Below are 19,074 nucleotides of genomic sequence, written 5' to 3'. Positions count from 1 at the left end.
CTCCCCGGGCCTCTACTGAAAATGGACATGTATCCAGTTAGACTAGCCCGGTAAACAAATGTAAAATAAATAAAATAAATAAATAAAAATTGAGCAGTTCACATCTACATGGGCAGCACCCAAACAATACACATGCACCTTTGTGGGCACCCAAGTCAGGATCTTATGCCTACAGGAAGTGGACTTTTTAAATCTGGTAGGCTTATCAGCCATAACTAGAAAGCTAATCGATTCTTCAAACCAAAAAATGGTGAAAAGGGAAAGCTTTTTTTTTTTTTTTTTTTTTTTTTTTTTTAAGACAGAAAGAAGAAAGAAAACAATAGTATTCAAAGGATACCCAAAATCAGGTAAATAGAAATAAGGAAATATAGCAACAATGGCAGTAACAGAAACCTGGTTCAAGGCTCCTGAGAGCACCCCAGCACTACCAGGTTATAACTCATACCATGCGTTTCGGCCCCAAAACTCGGACTGAAGCACAAAAGGAGGGGGAGTATCTATATTCATCAAAGATACCTACACCTCCAGGTTAGTGGCACTGCACGAAGCACTGGAAACCATCCATGTGCAACTAACAGCGGGCAAAACTGCCTTTTAGTTTGTAGCCTGCTACAGAACACCCTCCCTATTACAGGAACCCCGCTTGGCATGCCTGAGAATATGAAGGTCTCTCCAAACACTATGTTATTGGGTGACTTCAACTACCCAAACATTGACTGGGAAAACTACTCAAGCCCAAACACCCTCGCCCAACGGTTCCTTGAATTTATAAACTCTAATGCAATGGTACAACTGGTCACCACTCCCACAAGAGGGAACAACATATTGGACCTGGTCATCACCAACATGGGGACTCTATGTTCCACACCAGAGGTAAACCCCTCATTGGTAAGATCAGACCATAAATAAATTTCCCTGGACATCCATATCCCGTCCCCACCCCCAGCCAAGGAAACCACTGTAAAGAATTTCTCAAAAGCCAACTTTGCACTTCTCAAGACTGAGGTGGAATCCTTCAAAGCCCCTGGGCCAGAGGATAATACAGCCCAATCCGCAGAATCCTTTACAAATGCATTCTATGAGCACCTGCAGGAATGCATGGATCGTGCTATGCCAAATAAAACCAAGACTCACTCCTCCAAAAACAGGAAACCAGTCTGGTGGACCCCGGCCATAAATAAGCTATACAACAGAAGGAGGAAGCTACTACATGACAGAGCAAAATCCCAAAAAGGGAAGGCATTTCTGATCAGTATTAGCAAGAAACTTCGATCCCTCATAAAATCATCAAAGGCCAGTTTCGAAAGAAAAATTGCCCTAGACACTAAAGATAATCACAAGGCCTTCTTTAGTTATTTCAGAAACATGGGCGGAAACTCCCAGATATGCTCTGAATTGTTGCATAACGGTACAAAATATACCGAACCTACAGACATAGCCAACATCCTGGCAGACAGATTCAGCGCAAACTTCTCCCCCACTTCCCCCCCAAAGGAGCAAACGCCTATCCCAACTGAATGTAACCTCCCTGACATCACAGATGCACAGGTGAAAGCTGCCCTCTCCAAAGCAAAAAACACAGCATCTATGGGACAGGACGGTGTCCCAGGCTGTGTCTTACACGAGCTCCAAGAAGAACTGAACCCTCACATTAAGTCACTGTTCAAACTTAGCCTTACTACAGGATATGTACCCAAAGAATGGCGTACAGCTACAGTGGTCCCACTCCAAAAAGGTGGTGCCACAATGGACCCCGGAAACTATCGCCCCATAAGCCTGACTAGTCTGGTCTGTAAAGCTATGGAGCGTATTATCATGGAACTCATAAACAAAGACATTGGGAGCCTCCAGACACTGGACCCTACCCAATCTGGCTTTGTTAAGGGCAGATCTTGCCTCTTAAACCTAGCTGATTTCTTTGAAACAGTTACCAAAGCCATAGATGAGGGCAAGGTAGTCCACACAGCCTACCTGGACCTCGCAAAAGCCTTTGATACAATGCCCCACTCAGGCATCATAAATAAGCTTACCAGCTTAAATATCAACCCCTATATCACAAGATGGGTTGCAAACTGGCTCAGAGATAGAACCCACATGTCAGAATCGCAGGTGCCATGTCCTAATCCAAACCAGTTACAAGTGGCGTCCCACAGGGCTCAGTTCTGGGACCTCTCTTGTTTGGTATATACTTCTCTGAGGTTCAGGCTAACACGGGGGGATTATGGCTGACAAAGTTTGCAGATGACTGCAAACTGGGGGCCATAATCGAATCTCCAGCTGACACAAGCATCCTCCAAAAGGGTCTCACAGAGACGGATGCTTGGTGCCAGAGCCACGGCCTCAAGCTAAATGCTAAAAAGTGCATAGTCATCCCCTTTGGGAAAAACAAGGTGTCCACAAATTACCACATAGGTGGTAATCCATTAAGTACGGAAGAAGTAATTAGATATTTGGGGACCAACGTAGATAGTAATCTCTCCTTTGATAATCATGTTGCCAAAGTGGTTAGAAAGACCTTCTATATAGCCCACCTTATCACGAAAGGGTTTGCATCTAGATCAAGAGAGGTCATTGTGCCCCTCTACTCATCACTCATCAGGCCCATAATTGAATACAATGCCCCTTTTGGGATGTACCTTATCCGACACCTGCAGCAACTGGAGAGACCACAAAAGTACCTCACCAAGAGGATCATGGGCTACAAACAGATGTCCTATGCAGCTCAACTAAAGAAACTCCAGCTCTACTCAGTTGCTTACAGCCTACTCAGAGGCGATCTATGCCTGACGTACAAAGCCACGTCAAACCCAGAATTAATGGACATGCTCCACCTCAAAAAATCCAAGTCCCTTAGAGCTACATGCTCCAGGGACCTAAACCTCAGCACAAAAATAAATAGGACATGCTGGAGGGACAGATTCATTTCCCAGAGGCTCCCTCACTCTGGAATAGAATCCCAGTTCATGTTAGACATAGCCCCTCGCTGACCCTCTTCAAGCGAAATTTGGACGCGTGGATGGGAAATTGCAAATTCACCCCTGGGATCTCTCCTGTGTCCCTGCTAGACAGAGGCACAGTAAACTAATCTTAAAAGGGTACCTTCTGTGACCTACTTTACAGAGGCACAGTAGGCTAATCTAATAGGGAGGCGGAAGCCAAATACACTCTGGCTAGGCTTATAAATGCCCTAGGGCAGATAGCCTAGTATCTACCTATGAACCTATGAACCATAAAACAGAGTACTCTGAACATGTAGAAAGGCCTGACAAAACATCAGAAAAAGGAAGGAAGATAATGGATAGAAAGACAAACAAGCTCTAAAAGTAAATGAAAGAGGAGGGAAAGCAAGCTAAATACAGAAAAAAACTTCACAAAAAAAGGATAGAAAGATATCTCAACCACTAGAATGCTTGAGAGTAGAAATAAGTCTCTGAATAATATGGCAAGCGAGATCTGAGGTATTCCGGGAAAGTGGGACATTATGGATAAAGGAACCAGCTCAAGAGCTAAATTCTTGAGTCTCGTGAAAGCGGCAGACTTGGGACTGATGTCAGATCTAGGACCCATCAGTTGAGGAATGAATGAAATGATACTATCAGAGCCCACCCACTGAAAATCTTACATCATTTTAATAACATTACAAAAAAAAAAAAAAAGTCCCCTGAAGGGAAATCAGGAGACAAAGTGTCTTAACCATCAGAGTTATAAGCCACTGGTGAATGAATTTGGGAAGAACAGGCCAAAGAATCATCCCCTTCAGAATATGAATAATCATCCTCCTCAGATTCATAGGTAAGTACTGGGCTATCTGCCCGAGGGCATATGTAAGCCTAGCCAGAATGTGTTGGCTTTCGCCACCACCTTAGATTAGTTCCCTAAGCCTCTGTCCAGCAGAGCCATTAGTTCCCTGTGCCTCTGTCCAGCAGATCCACTGCAGTGATACCTGGGGTAAATTTTCTGTTTCCCATCCACTTGTCAAGGTTTCTCTTGAAGAGTGTTAGTGAGGGACTCTGCCTAATGTAGATTGGAATCCTGTTCCAAAGCATGGGGAGTCTCTGGGACAGGAATCTATCCCTCCAGCAAGTCCTATTTATCATTATGGTGAGGTTTAGATCCCTAGAGCATGCGGCTCTTGGAGATTTGTTTTTTTTTTTAGGTGGAGCATGTCCATCAATTCTGGGTTGGACATGGCCTTGTATGTCAGGCAGAGATCACCTCTGAGTAGGTGGTATGCAACAGAGTACAGCTGGAGTTTCTTCAGTCGGGCTGCATAGGGCATCTGCTTGAGGCCAGTAATCCTCTTGGTGAGGTACTTCTGTGGTCTTTCCAGCTGTTGCAGGTGTCTTGTAAGGTACACCCCAAATGGGGCATTGTACTCTATGATGGGTCTGATGAGTAGAGGGGCACAATAACTTCTTTTGTTCTAGATGCAAACCCTTTTTTGATTAGGTGGGCCACATAGAAGAATTTTCTAACCACCTTGGCAATATGATTATCAAAGGAGAGATTACTATCTACTTGGGTCCCCAGATCCCTTATTTCATTTTCTGTATTTAGGGGACTACCACGTATGTGGTAGTTCGTGGGTACTTTGTTTTTTCCAAAGGGGATGACTATGCACTTTTTGGCATTTAGCTTGAGGCCATGATTTTGACACCAGGTATCCGTCTCAGTGAGACCCTTGTGGAGGATGTCTGTATCAACCGGAGATTCAATTATGACCCCCAGTTTGCAGTCGTCTGCAAACTTGGTCAACCATAGTCCTCCTGTGCTTGCCTGTACCTCTGAGAAGTATATACCAAACAGGAGGGGTCCCAGGACTGAGCCCTGAGGTACGCCACTTGTAACCGGTTTAAAGTTGGACCTAAAGCCTGCAACTCTCACCGTGTGGGTTCTATCCATGAGCCAATTGGCACCCCATCTTGTGATGTAGGGGTTTATGTTCAGGCTGGTGAGCTTGTCTATAATACCAGAATGGGGGAATGGTGTCGAAAGCCTTTGCGAGGTCTAGGTAGGCTGTGTGGACCTCCATTCCTTCATCTAAAGCCTTGGTAACTGTCTCAGAGAAGTCCACCAGGTTTAGGAGGCATGATCTACCCTTAAAGCCAAACTGGGTAGGGTCCAATGTTTGGAGGTTCCCAATGTCTGTTAATAAGTTACATGATGATGCGCTCCATAGCCTTGCAGACCAGGCTAGTCAGGCTTATAGGGCGATAGTTCCCGGGGTCCGTTGTGGCTCCACCTTTGTGGAGCGGGATAACTGTTGCTGTAAGCCACTCTATGGGTGCGTAGCCTGTAGAGAGGCTGAGTTTGAACAGTGTGTTTAGGTGAGGGGTTAGTTCATTTTGGAGTTTGTGTAATACACAGCCTGGGATACCGTCTGGTCCCATTGAAGCTGTGTTTTTGGCTTTGGATAGGGCTGTTTTAACCTGTGTGTCAGTGATTGCCAGGGCTCTACATTCTTCTGGTATGGTTATGGGCCCTTTAGGGGGTGAAGTTTGCACTAAACCTGTCTGCCAGAATGTTGGCAATATCAGTCGGTTCTGTGTATTTTGTGCTATTCTGCACTAACTCAGAGCAGATCTGAGAGTTTACACTTAGGTTCTTGACATAGCTAAAGAACACTTTGTGGTTATCTTTGGAGTCCTTGGCAATTTTTCTTTCGAAGCTAGCCTTGGATGATTTTATGAGGGATCGTAGTTTCTTGCGGATACTGATCAGGGATGTCTTTCCTTCTTGGGATTTTACTCTTTTCTGTACTAGTTTCTTTCTATTGTACAGCTTGTTTATGGCAGGGGTCCACCAGACTGGTTTCCTTTTCTTGGAGGAGTGAGTCTTGGCTTTGCTTGGGATAGCATGATCCATGCATTCTTGCAGGTGCTCATAGAGTGCCTTTGCAATGGATTCAGCAGCTTGGACAGCGTTGTCCTTTAGCATCGGGGCTGTGAACCTTTCCACCTCGGTCTTAAGTAATGTGAAGTTTGTTACTGAAAAGTGTTTCACGGTGGTTTCCTTGATTGGGGGTGGGGGCAGAATGTGGATATCCAGAGTGATTACTCTATGGTCTGATCTAACCAGTGAGGGGTTGACCTCCAGTGTAGAACAGCGGTCGCCCATGTTGGTGATGACCCGGTCCAATATGTTGTCACTGCTGGTGGAAGTACTGACCAGTTGATCCAAGGCGTTCGAGTTTATAAATTCTAGGAAGCGTTGGGCAAGGGAGTTAGTACTTAAATAGTTCTCCCAGTTAATGTTTGGGTAAAACTGAAATCACCCAATATTAGGGCGTTTCGTAGGACCTTCATATTTTCCATTGTTTCCAGAAATGCGGAATGGGTGCCCTGGGTCATGGTGGGTGATCTATAGCAAGCTACAATTTGAATTGCAGTTTTGCCCATTGTTAGTTGCACATGGATAATCTCTGAGGCATTGTGCTGCGCCATTAACCTGGAGGTGTGGGTATCCTTGATGAATATGGATACACCCCCACCTTTTGTGTTTCGGTCCGGGTTCTATGGCTGAAAAGTATGGTATGAGTTATAGCCTGGTAGTGCTGGAGTGCACTCTGGAGCCTTAAACTAGGTTTTCGTTACTGCACAGATATCGATGTTCTCCATACTGAGGAGTGCCTCGAGTGCATGCATTTTGAGGTTTAGACTTCTGGCACTGAGTAGCATTACCCTCAGTTTTTGGTTACTTGTGCTATTTACGGTGGTGGGTTTCTCTTTTGAGCCTTGCCTAAAAAAGGCACTAAAGGGGCGGCAAAAGCCTTGGCCAATATTTGAAAGCCTAAGGGTGACAGGTGCAAGCCATCTCTTGCAAAGCAACGTGGCTTGTCGAGCATGTCATCCCAGGTGGACAGATACTGGATCCCCTTTGAATGACACCAGAAACTTAGCCAATTGTTGAAACTGATCATTTTTTCTTTATACTGTGGCATCATTCTTGGTGAAGGCAGGATGCTACTCCGAGTCAGGGTCATACTGGGTTGGGCTACGTGATCAGAGAGCTCTTCCATGTCTCTTTTCATGTAGTTCAGGGAGGTACATCTCAAATCATTCACACCAACATGGACAATGACAGTGAGACTATTAATTTCCTTGACATTCTTATTTACAAAGATCTTGTTAGAAGCAGATTTAAAAGCACTATTTACAGGAAGCCCACGTACTCCAATTCATTCCTCCACTTTTCTAGCTGCCATCCCTACCACCAAAAGAGAGCAGTGGTTAAGGGTCAGATGGTGAGGGCAGCTAGCATGATTTCAGATGATTCTGATTTTTTGGAGGAATGTCATGTGCTTGAGAAAATGTTTCTTAGGAGAGGTTATCCGTCAAGTTTAGTTTCTGTGATTTCTACTGAAGTCATCACTAAAAGAAATTGTGGTTATTTTAGGCCTTTATTACCTTCAGTTTTCCTGGTGGAACATGAGATCCCTTTAAATGAGGTTCATGATTCCTTAACTGACAAAACTCACTGTTATACTACTAGTTTTTTATGTACTTATAACTTACATCATTCTTTTATTAGGGAAACCCTTAATAAGAATTGGATTCTTGTTACTGAGGATAGCACGTTGCATAAACTTCTTGGCAACAAACCAAAAGTTACTTTTAGACGGGGGTGTAATCTTAAAACCTTACTACAATACTCCTTTAAACCATATGTCAAAAACAAAGGCATGTTCAAATGCGGAGCGTGCAACCAATGTAAGCATTTAAGTTCTGCCTACCAATTTAAGATTAGGGACACCCTTTATAAAATTCAAGGGAAATTCTCATGTGACACAAAAGGAGTTGTCTATTGTGCCTGCTGCCAAGATTGCAAAGCTTTCTATATTGGAAAGACCGAAAGAAAGCTGAAGCAACGCATATATGAGCATCAATATGCTATAAGCAGGGGTGACAAGACCAACGCTTTAGCAGGGCACATTATTGAGTTTTCAAACCATAGTTTTAAGTTTACTGTATTAAAGCAGATAGTGATTGATGAGAGAGGCGGTCCCTGGCAAATTAAACTCGAAGTTGAGGAATTGAGGTGGCAAATTAATACTGCAGCCTACCTGCCTCCAGGGCTTAATGAAACAGTTTCAATTAAATGTTTCCTTAAGCTCTTGGCTTTAAATAGATGAATTTTATATTTTAAAAAAAGATGGAATTTTTTATGATTAGTTTTGTTAATTATTTATTTTGTAATATTTTATAGATTTTCTATTGGTCACATGTTTACCAATATATTTGTTACTTAGGTTATCTAAATGTTGCATTAGTTTGTCACTGCACTCATTTATTTTTTATATAAGCTGTTAGGTTTTGTTGTGATGAATCAAGTGAAATTTATAATGTATTTAAACTTGGGGTTTTCTTGTTGTGCCTTTATTTAAGCTCTACTTGGTGTTTAATTTCTTTTTAAGCTTACAGCTTATAACATAGATTTTTTCTTTTTATTTACATTTTTTCTTTAAATGAAGTATCCTGTTGATTAATTGATTAATTGTCACGTAGACTATTTAGTTTATAAGCATTTTAAACTGTTCCTCGTTTGTCTGAAGAAGGAAAAGTATTGCCTGTTTCCGAAAGCGCTAACATTAAATTGAATCTTTTACGTTGTTCTGCTCCAGCTTGTTTCGCTTCTTTTGTCAAGTCTGTTATTAGTATGAACAATGACAGAGTCATATTTATACTTGTTCTGAAGCGACCTGAGTGCTTGCGTTATGTAGCAGATCCTGGCGCCTGACAGGCAGCTAACTGTAACCTTCTCCTTGTCCAGCCTAGTTAGTGAGACATCAGTGTGCCTGACTATACAGCTGCCTATTACTAGTGTGTTGGGTATGTTATTTTGCCTTAAGGGCTGTGATTGCTTGGGCACACTGATTATGTGAAGAATGTGTTTCATGGTTTTTGATGGGGTGTGGAGGTTGCTTGGGTATCTGCTTTGGAGGTCTGCGTTGCTTTTGCAGATTTTTATTTAGAGCCTCAGAGTATGTTTTTGTGTAGTTATGTGTGTTATTTGCCGGTGTTGGTTTAGTAGGTCTATGTGAGACTGATGGTGTGTTGCAAGTATTTTCTTTCTCCTCTTGATTGTCAGTTCCAGTCTTGGGTTGTGAGAGCTTTGCCTCCAGTTTGGCTGTATAATTGCATCTCTCACATATATTAGTGTTTGGTGGTAGGAGGAGAGGGTTGTCTGTGTACATGAGGCAGTTGTAACATTGCCTCAAAATGCCCAGATTCACCAGTTGGACTGGAGAGTACACCTGAAACTGCCCTTTGGACATGCCTGAAAAGGTAAAGGTTAGGTAAAGATTCCTCTCTCTGCCTTTTGATTGTAGGAGGAGGAGGAAAAGAAGATAGGGAGCAGCAGCAGGAAAGTGAGGGAGACTTTAAAGACATGACAGCTTTGAAAAGCCCATGAAAAATCCTGTCCATTCTTTCAGAGGATCTTGAGAAGTCTGAGGGAAACAATGCATTGTGCTTCTGCTAAACTGCGATATCTGCCTGTACAAAATGAGGCGACTCTGAGCCTGATGCACCTCGATCAAAGAAATGGGAACAACTTTCCTGACCAGAGGTATGCCATCTGGTCCCTCTGAAATAAGTGTAGGTTCTCCTTTTTCACCAGAAGCAGATAACTGGTTGGACTTCATGTACCTGCAAGAATGGCTGTGCCATATCAGTCTCTGATGGGATTGCAATAGAGGGAGAAGCTGGACGAACTTAACAGTCCAAGTCTCACCAAGAGACAATAGAAACATCATAACATCATGGTTTGATCTGACAGCAGAAGTCTTGAACTTTAGGTTTTTTAGATTTTTTTCTTCAGCATCATAGGGACACAGGCAGATGAGGACTTGGAGGCCATCTTACCTTGGAAAAGTTCCTTAAGCTTTTGATTCTCAAGGTAAAATTGTAATGAAGACAGTCAACTATGTAAAGTATTAGGTACAAATGACTGGCAAACATAACAGACACTTTGAATAATGGTCCTGGTGAGGAATCTGCCTCCAACAATGACATGTTCCTCTCTTTAATGATGCATACAAAACTTTTAAATACTAAAAAGTAGAGTAGGGGAGGATCTGCAACAAAGATGATCATCTCTGCAATGGCTGAAGAAAATGCATGAATTCTATGACTGATATACTGAAGACGATGTGATAGTTCAGTGCTTGGGCTGTTGGTAAGAAAGTTTTGAGGTAATTCATGCCTATACATCCCTTATATAGCTTTGCTTCTTTCAGGATGAGCACAGGAGGTTGGCACCCAAACTTTGGTATGCTGGCCATACATATGGCTATCCTTGCCAGGATATCCCATCTTTTATTAATACTGCAATAGTGATTCATGGAAGGACTTCATCTAAACTTCTTGAGGCCAATATGTAGCTATGAAAATGATCCTGGACTTACTCAGCTTGGTTTTCTGAAAGCATTTTGAAATAAGGAAAAATGGGGTAAAGCATAAGAGAATCCTGGGGTTTATTCTCAACACCTCTGGGATGTTCCTTCAGAACTGGAAGTAGGAAAAAGTTGCTTCATCTGGTGCTGGTCAGGGATACATACATGTCGCAGCAAACCTTCCCCTAAAAGCATTTGAGTGTTACGTCATTTTTATATACATCTATATCAATGTATTAACTTCCACATATACCACAGCCCCTGTGCTTGGGTTATCATGCATCATCTAAATAAGGAAAAACTGCTACATTTGTTTCCTAAGGTGTGAAAATATTGAAGCTAAACATTTGACAAATAATCCAGAAACAAGATAGTCCAAGTGACAGAGATAAAAAGTGAAAGCAATGACAAAACTATTTGCAACATGAGGACAGATGGCACTAGAAGCTGCCTCTCCCAGGTAACAGTGAAATGAAACATACTCAGTTGGAAGCATACCACTCAACTTCTTAGAGCAAGAAAGCTGGACAAAGTCATCAATAATAGAGGGATAAAGGCCCAAAAATAGGGACGCTTTTTTAAAATATTGCTCTTAAAAACTTGATAGAACAGGTTTTTCATTAGCATGAATTTTCTGAATGGTATGAAGTCTGAAACTCAAATATCTAATTTTCTGACTTCAACTCTCAATTTGCCAGAAAACTACAATGTTATGAGAAACAGACCAAAAATATGAGGCAAACACCTGGACATTACACGAAAATCTGTACAGTTGACAGGTATGCCTGATAGAGTTGTGCTGATACTTTCCTTTGCCATCACAGTCTGAAGATGGGGACTGCTTCCATTTATACTGCTTCTGGACACAGGGTTGCTGGACAGGTGTACCCTTGCTGTGAAAAAGACTTTTACTTGGAGACCTGATCCTTTGAAACTGAAGGGTTAGAACATGCAAAGTTTCTTTAAGAGATGACTTAGTGTTACCATTCTTTCCCAAGTCAGTACGACGTTGCTAGCTGGCTGACCAAATAAGCAAGTCTCTGATTGATGGGGCATGGAGAATTACTAAGACAGTACTGACACTATGTCCTTAGGCTAAATTTCATTACCATTTTGAAACTGTAACAGTGTTCAGTAGACCTTCAACTACAACAATTACAATTGTCAACAGAATTCCATGGAGAAGACAAACTATTGATGAAAACTGTCATGCTAAAATGAAAAGTAATAGAGAAATATATGACCACTGCTTACGACAGTCACTATGCACAGAACTTTCTCACAAATGTGAGCTGAACAACCAACAACATTCAAAGAAAGAACTAATACACAAACTGCAGAACAGCATCAGTCCTTACAGTAAAGATGACAGTTTGGTTTTGTCAAAGGGAGATAATGCCTGTTAAGCTTGGTCGACTTCTTTGAAACAGTCACCAAAGCCATGGACGAGGGGAAGATGGTGCCACACTGCCTACCTTGACCTAGCCAAAGCCTTTGACACCATTCTCAACTCGGGCAGAATAGATAAACTCTCCCAGCTAAGCATCAACCCACATGTTACCAGATGGGTAGCTAACTGGCTCACTGATAGAACCCACTCAGTCAAAGTAGGGGAAGCCACATCTAGTAGTAGACCCATAACGAGTGGCACACCACAAGGATCAGTCTTGGGGCCCTCTACTGTTTGGGATATACGTTTCTGAGGTGCAAGCCAAAACCAGTGGTCTGTGTCTGACCAAGCTTGCGGATGACTGCAAGCTGGGTGTTGTCTTAAATTCCCCTAGGGACGTGAACATCCTCCAAGAGGGCCTTACCTAAACTAATGACTGATGCCAGAAGCATGGCCTCAGACTGAATGCTAAGAAATGCATCATTATCCCCTTTGGGGAAAATGTCATCTTCACTAATTAGCACATTAATAACAACATACTAAGCATGCAATCAGTCGTGAGGGACTTGGGCACCCAGGTTGACAGCAACCTGACATTTGACCATCACGTTGCCTCCGTTGTACGGAAGGCTTTCTACATGGCCCACCTCATAAATAAGGGTATTTCATCCAGGAACAAGGAGGTCATAACATCCCTGTATGCTTCCATTATCAGACCCATTATCGAGTACAATGCCCCCTTCGGCATGTACCTTGTGAAGCACATGCAGCAGTTGGAGAGACCACAGAGGTTCCTGACCCGAAAAATCCAGGGTCTCAAACACCTATCCTATACAGATACGCTAAAAGCCCTGTCCTTCTACTCAGTCTCATACAGACTGCTCAGAGGTGACCTGTGACTGGCATACAAGGCCATTTCAGACCCAGCCTTGATGGAGTTGCTGCATATCCTTAAGACAAACTCCACTCGCGCAACCTGCATGCAAGGCCTTAACCTAGTCTGTGACATTAACAGAACTTGTTGGCAGGACAGATGTGCGTCCCAAAGACCTCCCTGTCGGTGGAATAGACTCCCTCTCCATGTCAAGCAGAATACCTCTATAGTTCTCTTTAAGAGGAACCCGGACGACTGGATGGGAAACAGAAAATATATCCTTGGGATCCCACCTATGTCCCTGCTTGACAGGGGAAACAGGTGCTGACTTTGAGGGAACATGGGTGAAATTCCTGGCTAGGCTTATAAGGGCCTCCGGGCCAATAGCCTATTATCATCCTATGACTCTACTACTGAGAAAAATCCAGCCAGTTAAAGTAAAATAGTAGGTAAATCCAAATGTTATGATTTACAGTTACAATGATGCTCTATAAAGAAAGATCATTATTTCCTTACCTAGATCGGAAGTGAAAATATCTTTAATTAAATATTACGTTACTTTAAAATGAATTTCTATTAATGAAATGTCATTTTTCTTGCACTAAAAAATTTAATACATCAAACAAGTGACTCCTGATAGTTGGTTTTGTTTTAGTATCCATATGGCAGGGTCTATAAATACAGTACATCCAAATTTTGTCTCATCATGCATTAGAGTATGTGGCTGTCACAAACAATCTAACACATTTACATTTACAGTGTGTTAACTCATATACATTTATTTGCTATTTCCACATCATATTAAGCAGCACATGGTACATTGTATTAGTTAAGGACTAGACATACAGGAATTGAAAAACCTCCACAAGCACACGTTTCTTGCACTGTTTTATTTAGTTAAGAAAGAATCCTTACCCATGAGTTCTGCAAAGCCTCCAAGTGGCAATCTGCAGGTTCCAGTAACAAACTGTAGCAGTCTTAGACGAACCTCATTGTCCATTTCTTTTACAAACTATCAAAAAACAAAACTGCAAGTGTCACATTTAAAATTAGGATGAAGCTCTTTTTCCTACATCACATCTTAAAAATTATGCCAACACTAATCTCGTTCAAAAATAAGTCTGGGACCGATCTCTTTTTCTATTTTATTTCTGAAAATGTACACTATTACATTTCCCCATGAGATGGGTATGCTTACAGTTCATTAATAGTTTAAGTCTTTTATTTAACAAATATCCTACAAATAAAAAGCTGTAATGGGGAAAGTTATATGAAGACATTTTAACAAGAAAACAACAACATTGCAGTCACAAATGACGGTTGAACACTCTTGATTTAAGAATGTTAAGAACATTTACAGTTACACATCTTCTCCATAAACCTCCCAGTATGAATCAAGATCTCAAAGACCACCACTGCATGTAAAACAGTAAGATCCACCACCGACCAGGCTGAAATCCAACTATGGATATCTAAGGTGTTGCAGACGGACAAGGGCCTTTCTCTCTCACTCCTACACTGCAAGTACATTGGCAGTCATAAGGCCAGTAAAACAAAATGAAGCATAGTAGTTCTACCCTGCTACCAGTCATCAGTCTTCTGGCAAGCTATGGCGGAAAAGTTCTGCTAGGAAGAACATCATGACCTAAACAGAGGCAAGAAAAATAAAATCTACTTTATAATGAAATACCAAAAGCGGTGGTGGTGCTGCGGTAGCGTTGTCGCCTCACAGTAAGACACTGTCCGGTTCGATTCTCAGTTAGAGTGTCTTCTGCGTGGAGACATGCGTGAATGGGCGTACCTTCGTTGAAGGTTGTGCGTCAGGCCTGGCAAGCCGGTTCGTAAAAATCAACTGCCAATCATTAGCGGACCGGAGTTCCGCTGTGGCGACCCCTAACTGGGAAAAGCCGAAAGACACAAACAAACCAAAAGTAGAGAGGCTGTGACCTGACTGTGAATGACTGAAGGTCAGCATACTTGCTGATTGAGATGTTCTGAAGATCAGATTTGATTGAAAATATTGTTACACAGTTGCCTCTTCTTTAAGGCAACTTAACATTTGTATTACCTGCAGTCTAAAGCAATTAAGAGACCATGTGTATGAAAAGCTGCTAGGACATCTTTACATCAGTACAGTATGACACTGTAAAAAGTTCCATTACGAAATTTAAAGATCTACATAGTAACAAGACAAATTAGGGGATTAGGTCAACCAATGAAACAAGGTGATAAACAAACAGAGTTATTTTGCTTTCTATTTCAGAAATTATTTTACTAAATATCAGATCTTTCTAAGATTAATTTATATTCCACAGGCAGGATAAAATAATTGTCTCCTAACAAATTCATATTACTAGGATGATGATGAAATGGTCCAGGATACTATTAATGCTAAATTGTACAGGTTGTTGATAGGATTTGTGAAGACTGGTAGGTACTTCAGGGCAGACTACAAACTGTTGTTTTAACATAAAACTAGGCATTTTCTGAGATGGGGGGAGGACAGCTTTCCACATTCACAACACAACACATTGCTAGCCGTACTCTTGCATAAACTATACAATATATATATATTAGTCTATGATACCCAATGAGAAAATGAAAGATGTCCTCCTGCAGTTTTAAACAGAACTTGTCTGAAATTGTTTTCCCTCACTTCTCCACAAGATCCTACTGAACTCCATTGCCAGTACCCAATCGAACCATTCGTTCCACAGAGGAGAGAGGCATCCCTGGGCTACTTGAGAGCTCTACATAACCTAACTTGTTACTGCTCAGGAAGCCCACTCATTCTTCTGGAGGTAAAAGTTACATAGATAGGGAACAGGCCAGCCAACTGGGCCCTGCAGAGCAACTTACCCCAGGGTCTCTCTCTTCTTGAGGGCTCCTCTAACTCCACAATATTGCCCAATGTCACTGTACGAGTAAATTGCACAATGTTGCCCAACAAAGGGAGGCTGTGTGAACGTGCACACGCACACACACACACGCACACACACAAGACAGGCTCATGTTCCACTGGAGCAATACCCACAAATCTCAAAAAGGTATCTCACAAGTGGCAAGTCACAGCCACCACCCTCTTCCCCATGGTCACTCACTTCCATCCTCCTTGGCCTGTCTCCACTATTGCCAGTATTGCTAATCCAGCAAAGGCTGTCTGGGTAAAGTCAGGGTTTCAAACCTCTGCAACATGATGGCAGGTTGACAGGATGTTGCATTTATTGGTATTACTTACTGTACAATATAGTTTTGATATGCATCTGTTTCAAACTCCTTACAAAATTACTAAACAAGAGGATCAACAATCCCAGTTTTCAGTATGCATTTATTTAGAAGTACTAAACACAACAGTCACAAATTCAAATACAATTTCTATTATTATTTTAAGATAAACTATGACTGCATGCATTAGCGCTTTCACTCTCCACTTCTGCTCCAGGATTTTATTTTGTACTTCTCAAAAATAAAATGACCCAAGCATGTGCTCATCATATGCATTAATATTTGTGTTAGTTACTATATCATGGACATCCAGATAAAACACATTACATTTACACAATCATAAGGAGTTTCAGCTAGTAAGACATATTAACATGCATATGATTTACATTAAAAATGTACTTCTTGTATACCAAACTGTACTAACATGTTTCTGTGCATGCCCGTGCATGCACACATTTAAATACACGAGACGCACTGACTATGCTAAAAAACTACTACAGTGATGTTCAACATAAGCACTTTGCTAAAACAACACTGTTACAAAATGATGTTTAGAAATTAACCTGTACTGCCCTACATTACGCAACCACCTCAGAACAGAATCAGAAACCTCACAACAGAAGCTGTGACATACTTTGCAATTCCATACAACTGAAAACAAATATGTATCACAACATAATGTCCAATAGCTTTTAAAGCTGTTGACTGATTGCAGATGCAGTCTGTGCAGCAGCACACAATGTCTTACAGCTTTTAAAGCTGTTAGTTCATGCTGCCATACTTTTTTGAACAGTTTATACACCAGGTAGCTAAAGCACCCTTTATATTACAAAGCCTCCTACTGTAACTTCACTTCATTGTTTACTCTCAAAATGGATTCCAGTAACTTCATCTTGAGCTCTGCTGTCAAAGAGAATTTCTTGGAATCCATTTCTAGAACACAAACTGGTTATGAAAAGCAACCTTATAACAATGTATAATTTTATTATTAATTTATATTTTTTTAACATTTGTTAACCGGGAAAGTCCAACTTGGAATGAAACCAATCTTCAGCGGAGGCCCAGGGAGAAACGCTCCAGATGCATGTTTTTGTAATGTGGGTGGAAACCGGAGCACCCGGAGGAAACCCACATGAATGCAGGGAGGACATGTAGACTTCACACAGAAGGCACCCCCAGCCGAGAATCAAACTGGAGAACCTCTTGCTGTGAGACGACAATGCAACTGCTGCACCACTGCGCCATCCATACATAATATACATTAAATGTGTATGTAAGTACACATACGCATAAACATACGCAAATGCAAACAAATGTGCAAACACTATACCAAATTACTTTCAAGATTAAAAATAAATCTGAAGTTTTACACTGAAACAAGGAAAATAAAAATTCCTTTTTAAGGTCTTCTTACCTACTGAGAAAAAAACTTGTTGAACAAAACTGTTTCCCATATGAAGAAAATAAGTTAACACTAAGTTGACACCAGGAATGGTCCTACTCTTCTTTCAAAACACACTCAGAAGCAGGCAGTTTAAAAACAATTCCCACTATTAAAAATACTGAAAGCACATTAAAAAAATACTGAACGATATCACATTAAAAAAACTGTTAAGGAAGTTTCAACAACTTATGTAAGACCTTATTAAGATGAATACTTACAAAAATTAGAATATACTAAGCTCGTTATATGACAATACAGTAAATATTTAATGCGTATGTTCCTACAGCACATATGCATTAGGTATTATGGCTGAGTTTATTTCATATTAGTAACATGAGAAGGGAGCAACTGCTTTGGGCATCTACTGGGGTGCGCAGTATCCTCAAGATAGGATAACACGGATCACAGACTGTGCGCCATGACAGGGCTAGCCACTCGGTGTAAAATATGGCTAGAGGTGATTCAGTCATGTTGACTAATGTTGCCAAAATGGGCATGGGTAGTTACCGGTGATAACTGGGTTGAGGACCTAGCCTACTCTGACTTACACCGGGGACCCTTGCTAATGGTGAGAAGGGTATATGTGCCCCTATTGGCTAGTGTGTGCCTGCCATAAAGCCCAGTAGTCATGGGTCAATAAGCTAATGGCCAGCCGGTGTCTAGTTGCCCAGCCTGGATTACCTGGGATAGCTCTGTTGAGCGAAAGCTGGATGTAAAACCAACCAACCTGCCAAACATGAACTGAGAATTACTACGCTTAATGTAGGTTCACTGACAGGACGCACCTTGGAAGTGAATGACATGATACAGAGGAGATTGGACATCCCATGTATCCAAGAGATGAGATGGAAGGGCAGTGCAGCAAAGCCACTTGGCTTGGGATCCAGACTCCACTACTCACGAGGGGGACAGGCTAGAAATAGTGTAGGAATTGTGGTGAGAGAGAAGCTTCAGAAGGCAGTGAGAGATATCATCAGACTTAATGACAGACTCATGGCAATCAGACTCCAGTGTAATGATTGAGCAGTACTCATAATCTCAGCCTATACCCCACAGCAGGGTTGTGATAGTGAGGAAGAGAGTACATTCAGACAGCAGCTGCAAGAGATACTAGATAAAGCAGGACAACATGAATTGGTGTTGATAACCGGTGACTTGAATGCACATATCGGGACAGACAGAACAGGATATGAGGACTGCCTGGGTCCACATGGGTGGGGGCAACAGAAATTAAGGAGGAGAAACCATTCTAGACTTCTGTCTGGCAAATGGCTTGATAATAGCCAACACATGGTTCAGAAAGAGACAGTCACAAGATCACATACAACAGTAGCCAACATGCAACTCAGGTAGACTTCCTCCCAGTAAGAAAAAGGCACTGGGTTAGAATCCATGATTGGAAATTCATCCCCAGTGGAACAGTTAGCCCACAGCATAAACCACTAGTTGCCAGAGTCAGCTGCAAGCAGTAGTCAGATAAGGCGGCTTTAAAGTTAACAGAGACCAGGCTGAAGACCGGGAAGTTGACTGCAGAGAAAGTACAACAGTTCAAGGAAATACTCAGGGTACCGGCACCCCAACAAGAGGAGGAAATAGGTAGAGTTGAACAAGAATGGCAGCACCTAAAAACAGCATGTGTTAAGACTACAGAAAAGATATGTGGTCAAGCCAGGTATGGAAATAAAGTATATAAGGAAAGCTGGTGGTGGAATCTAGAAGTCCAGGAAGTCATCAAAAGAAAGGAGTAG

The 19,074-nt window shown here is 41.8% G+C and overlaps 1 protein-coding gene across 1 annotated transcript in view; it reads right to left on the bottom strand.

Annotated features, from left to right (window-relative positions):
* Positions 1-19,074, bottom strand: part of WWP1 (WW domain containing E3 ubiquitin protein ligase 1) — a 2,386,594-nt gene that overhangs the window by 182,174 nt on the left and 2,185,346 nt on the right. Inside the window, exon 24 of the mRNA XM_044065992.1 lies at positions 13,573-13,669. Coding sequence (XP_043921927.1) covers positions 13,573-13,669 — 97 coding nt within the window. The remainder of the gene's footprint in view (positions 1-13,572; positions 13,670-19,074) is intronic.

The sequence above is a fragment of the Protopterus annectens genome, chromosome 3.part0, assembly GCF_019279795.1.
Source record: "Protopterus annectens isolate FY-2018-M chromosome 3.part0, PAN1.0, whole genome shotgun sequence".
Taxonomy (NCBI): domain Eukaryota; kingdom Metazoa; phylum Chordata; order Ceratodontiformes; family Protopteridae; genus Protopterus; species Protopterus annectens.
This window is presented reverse-complemented; position numbering and strand designations above follow the sequence as displayed.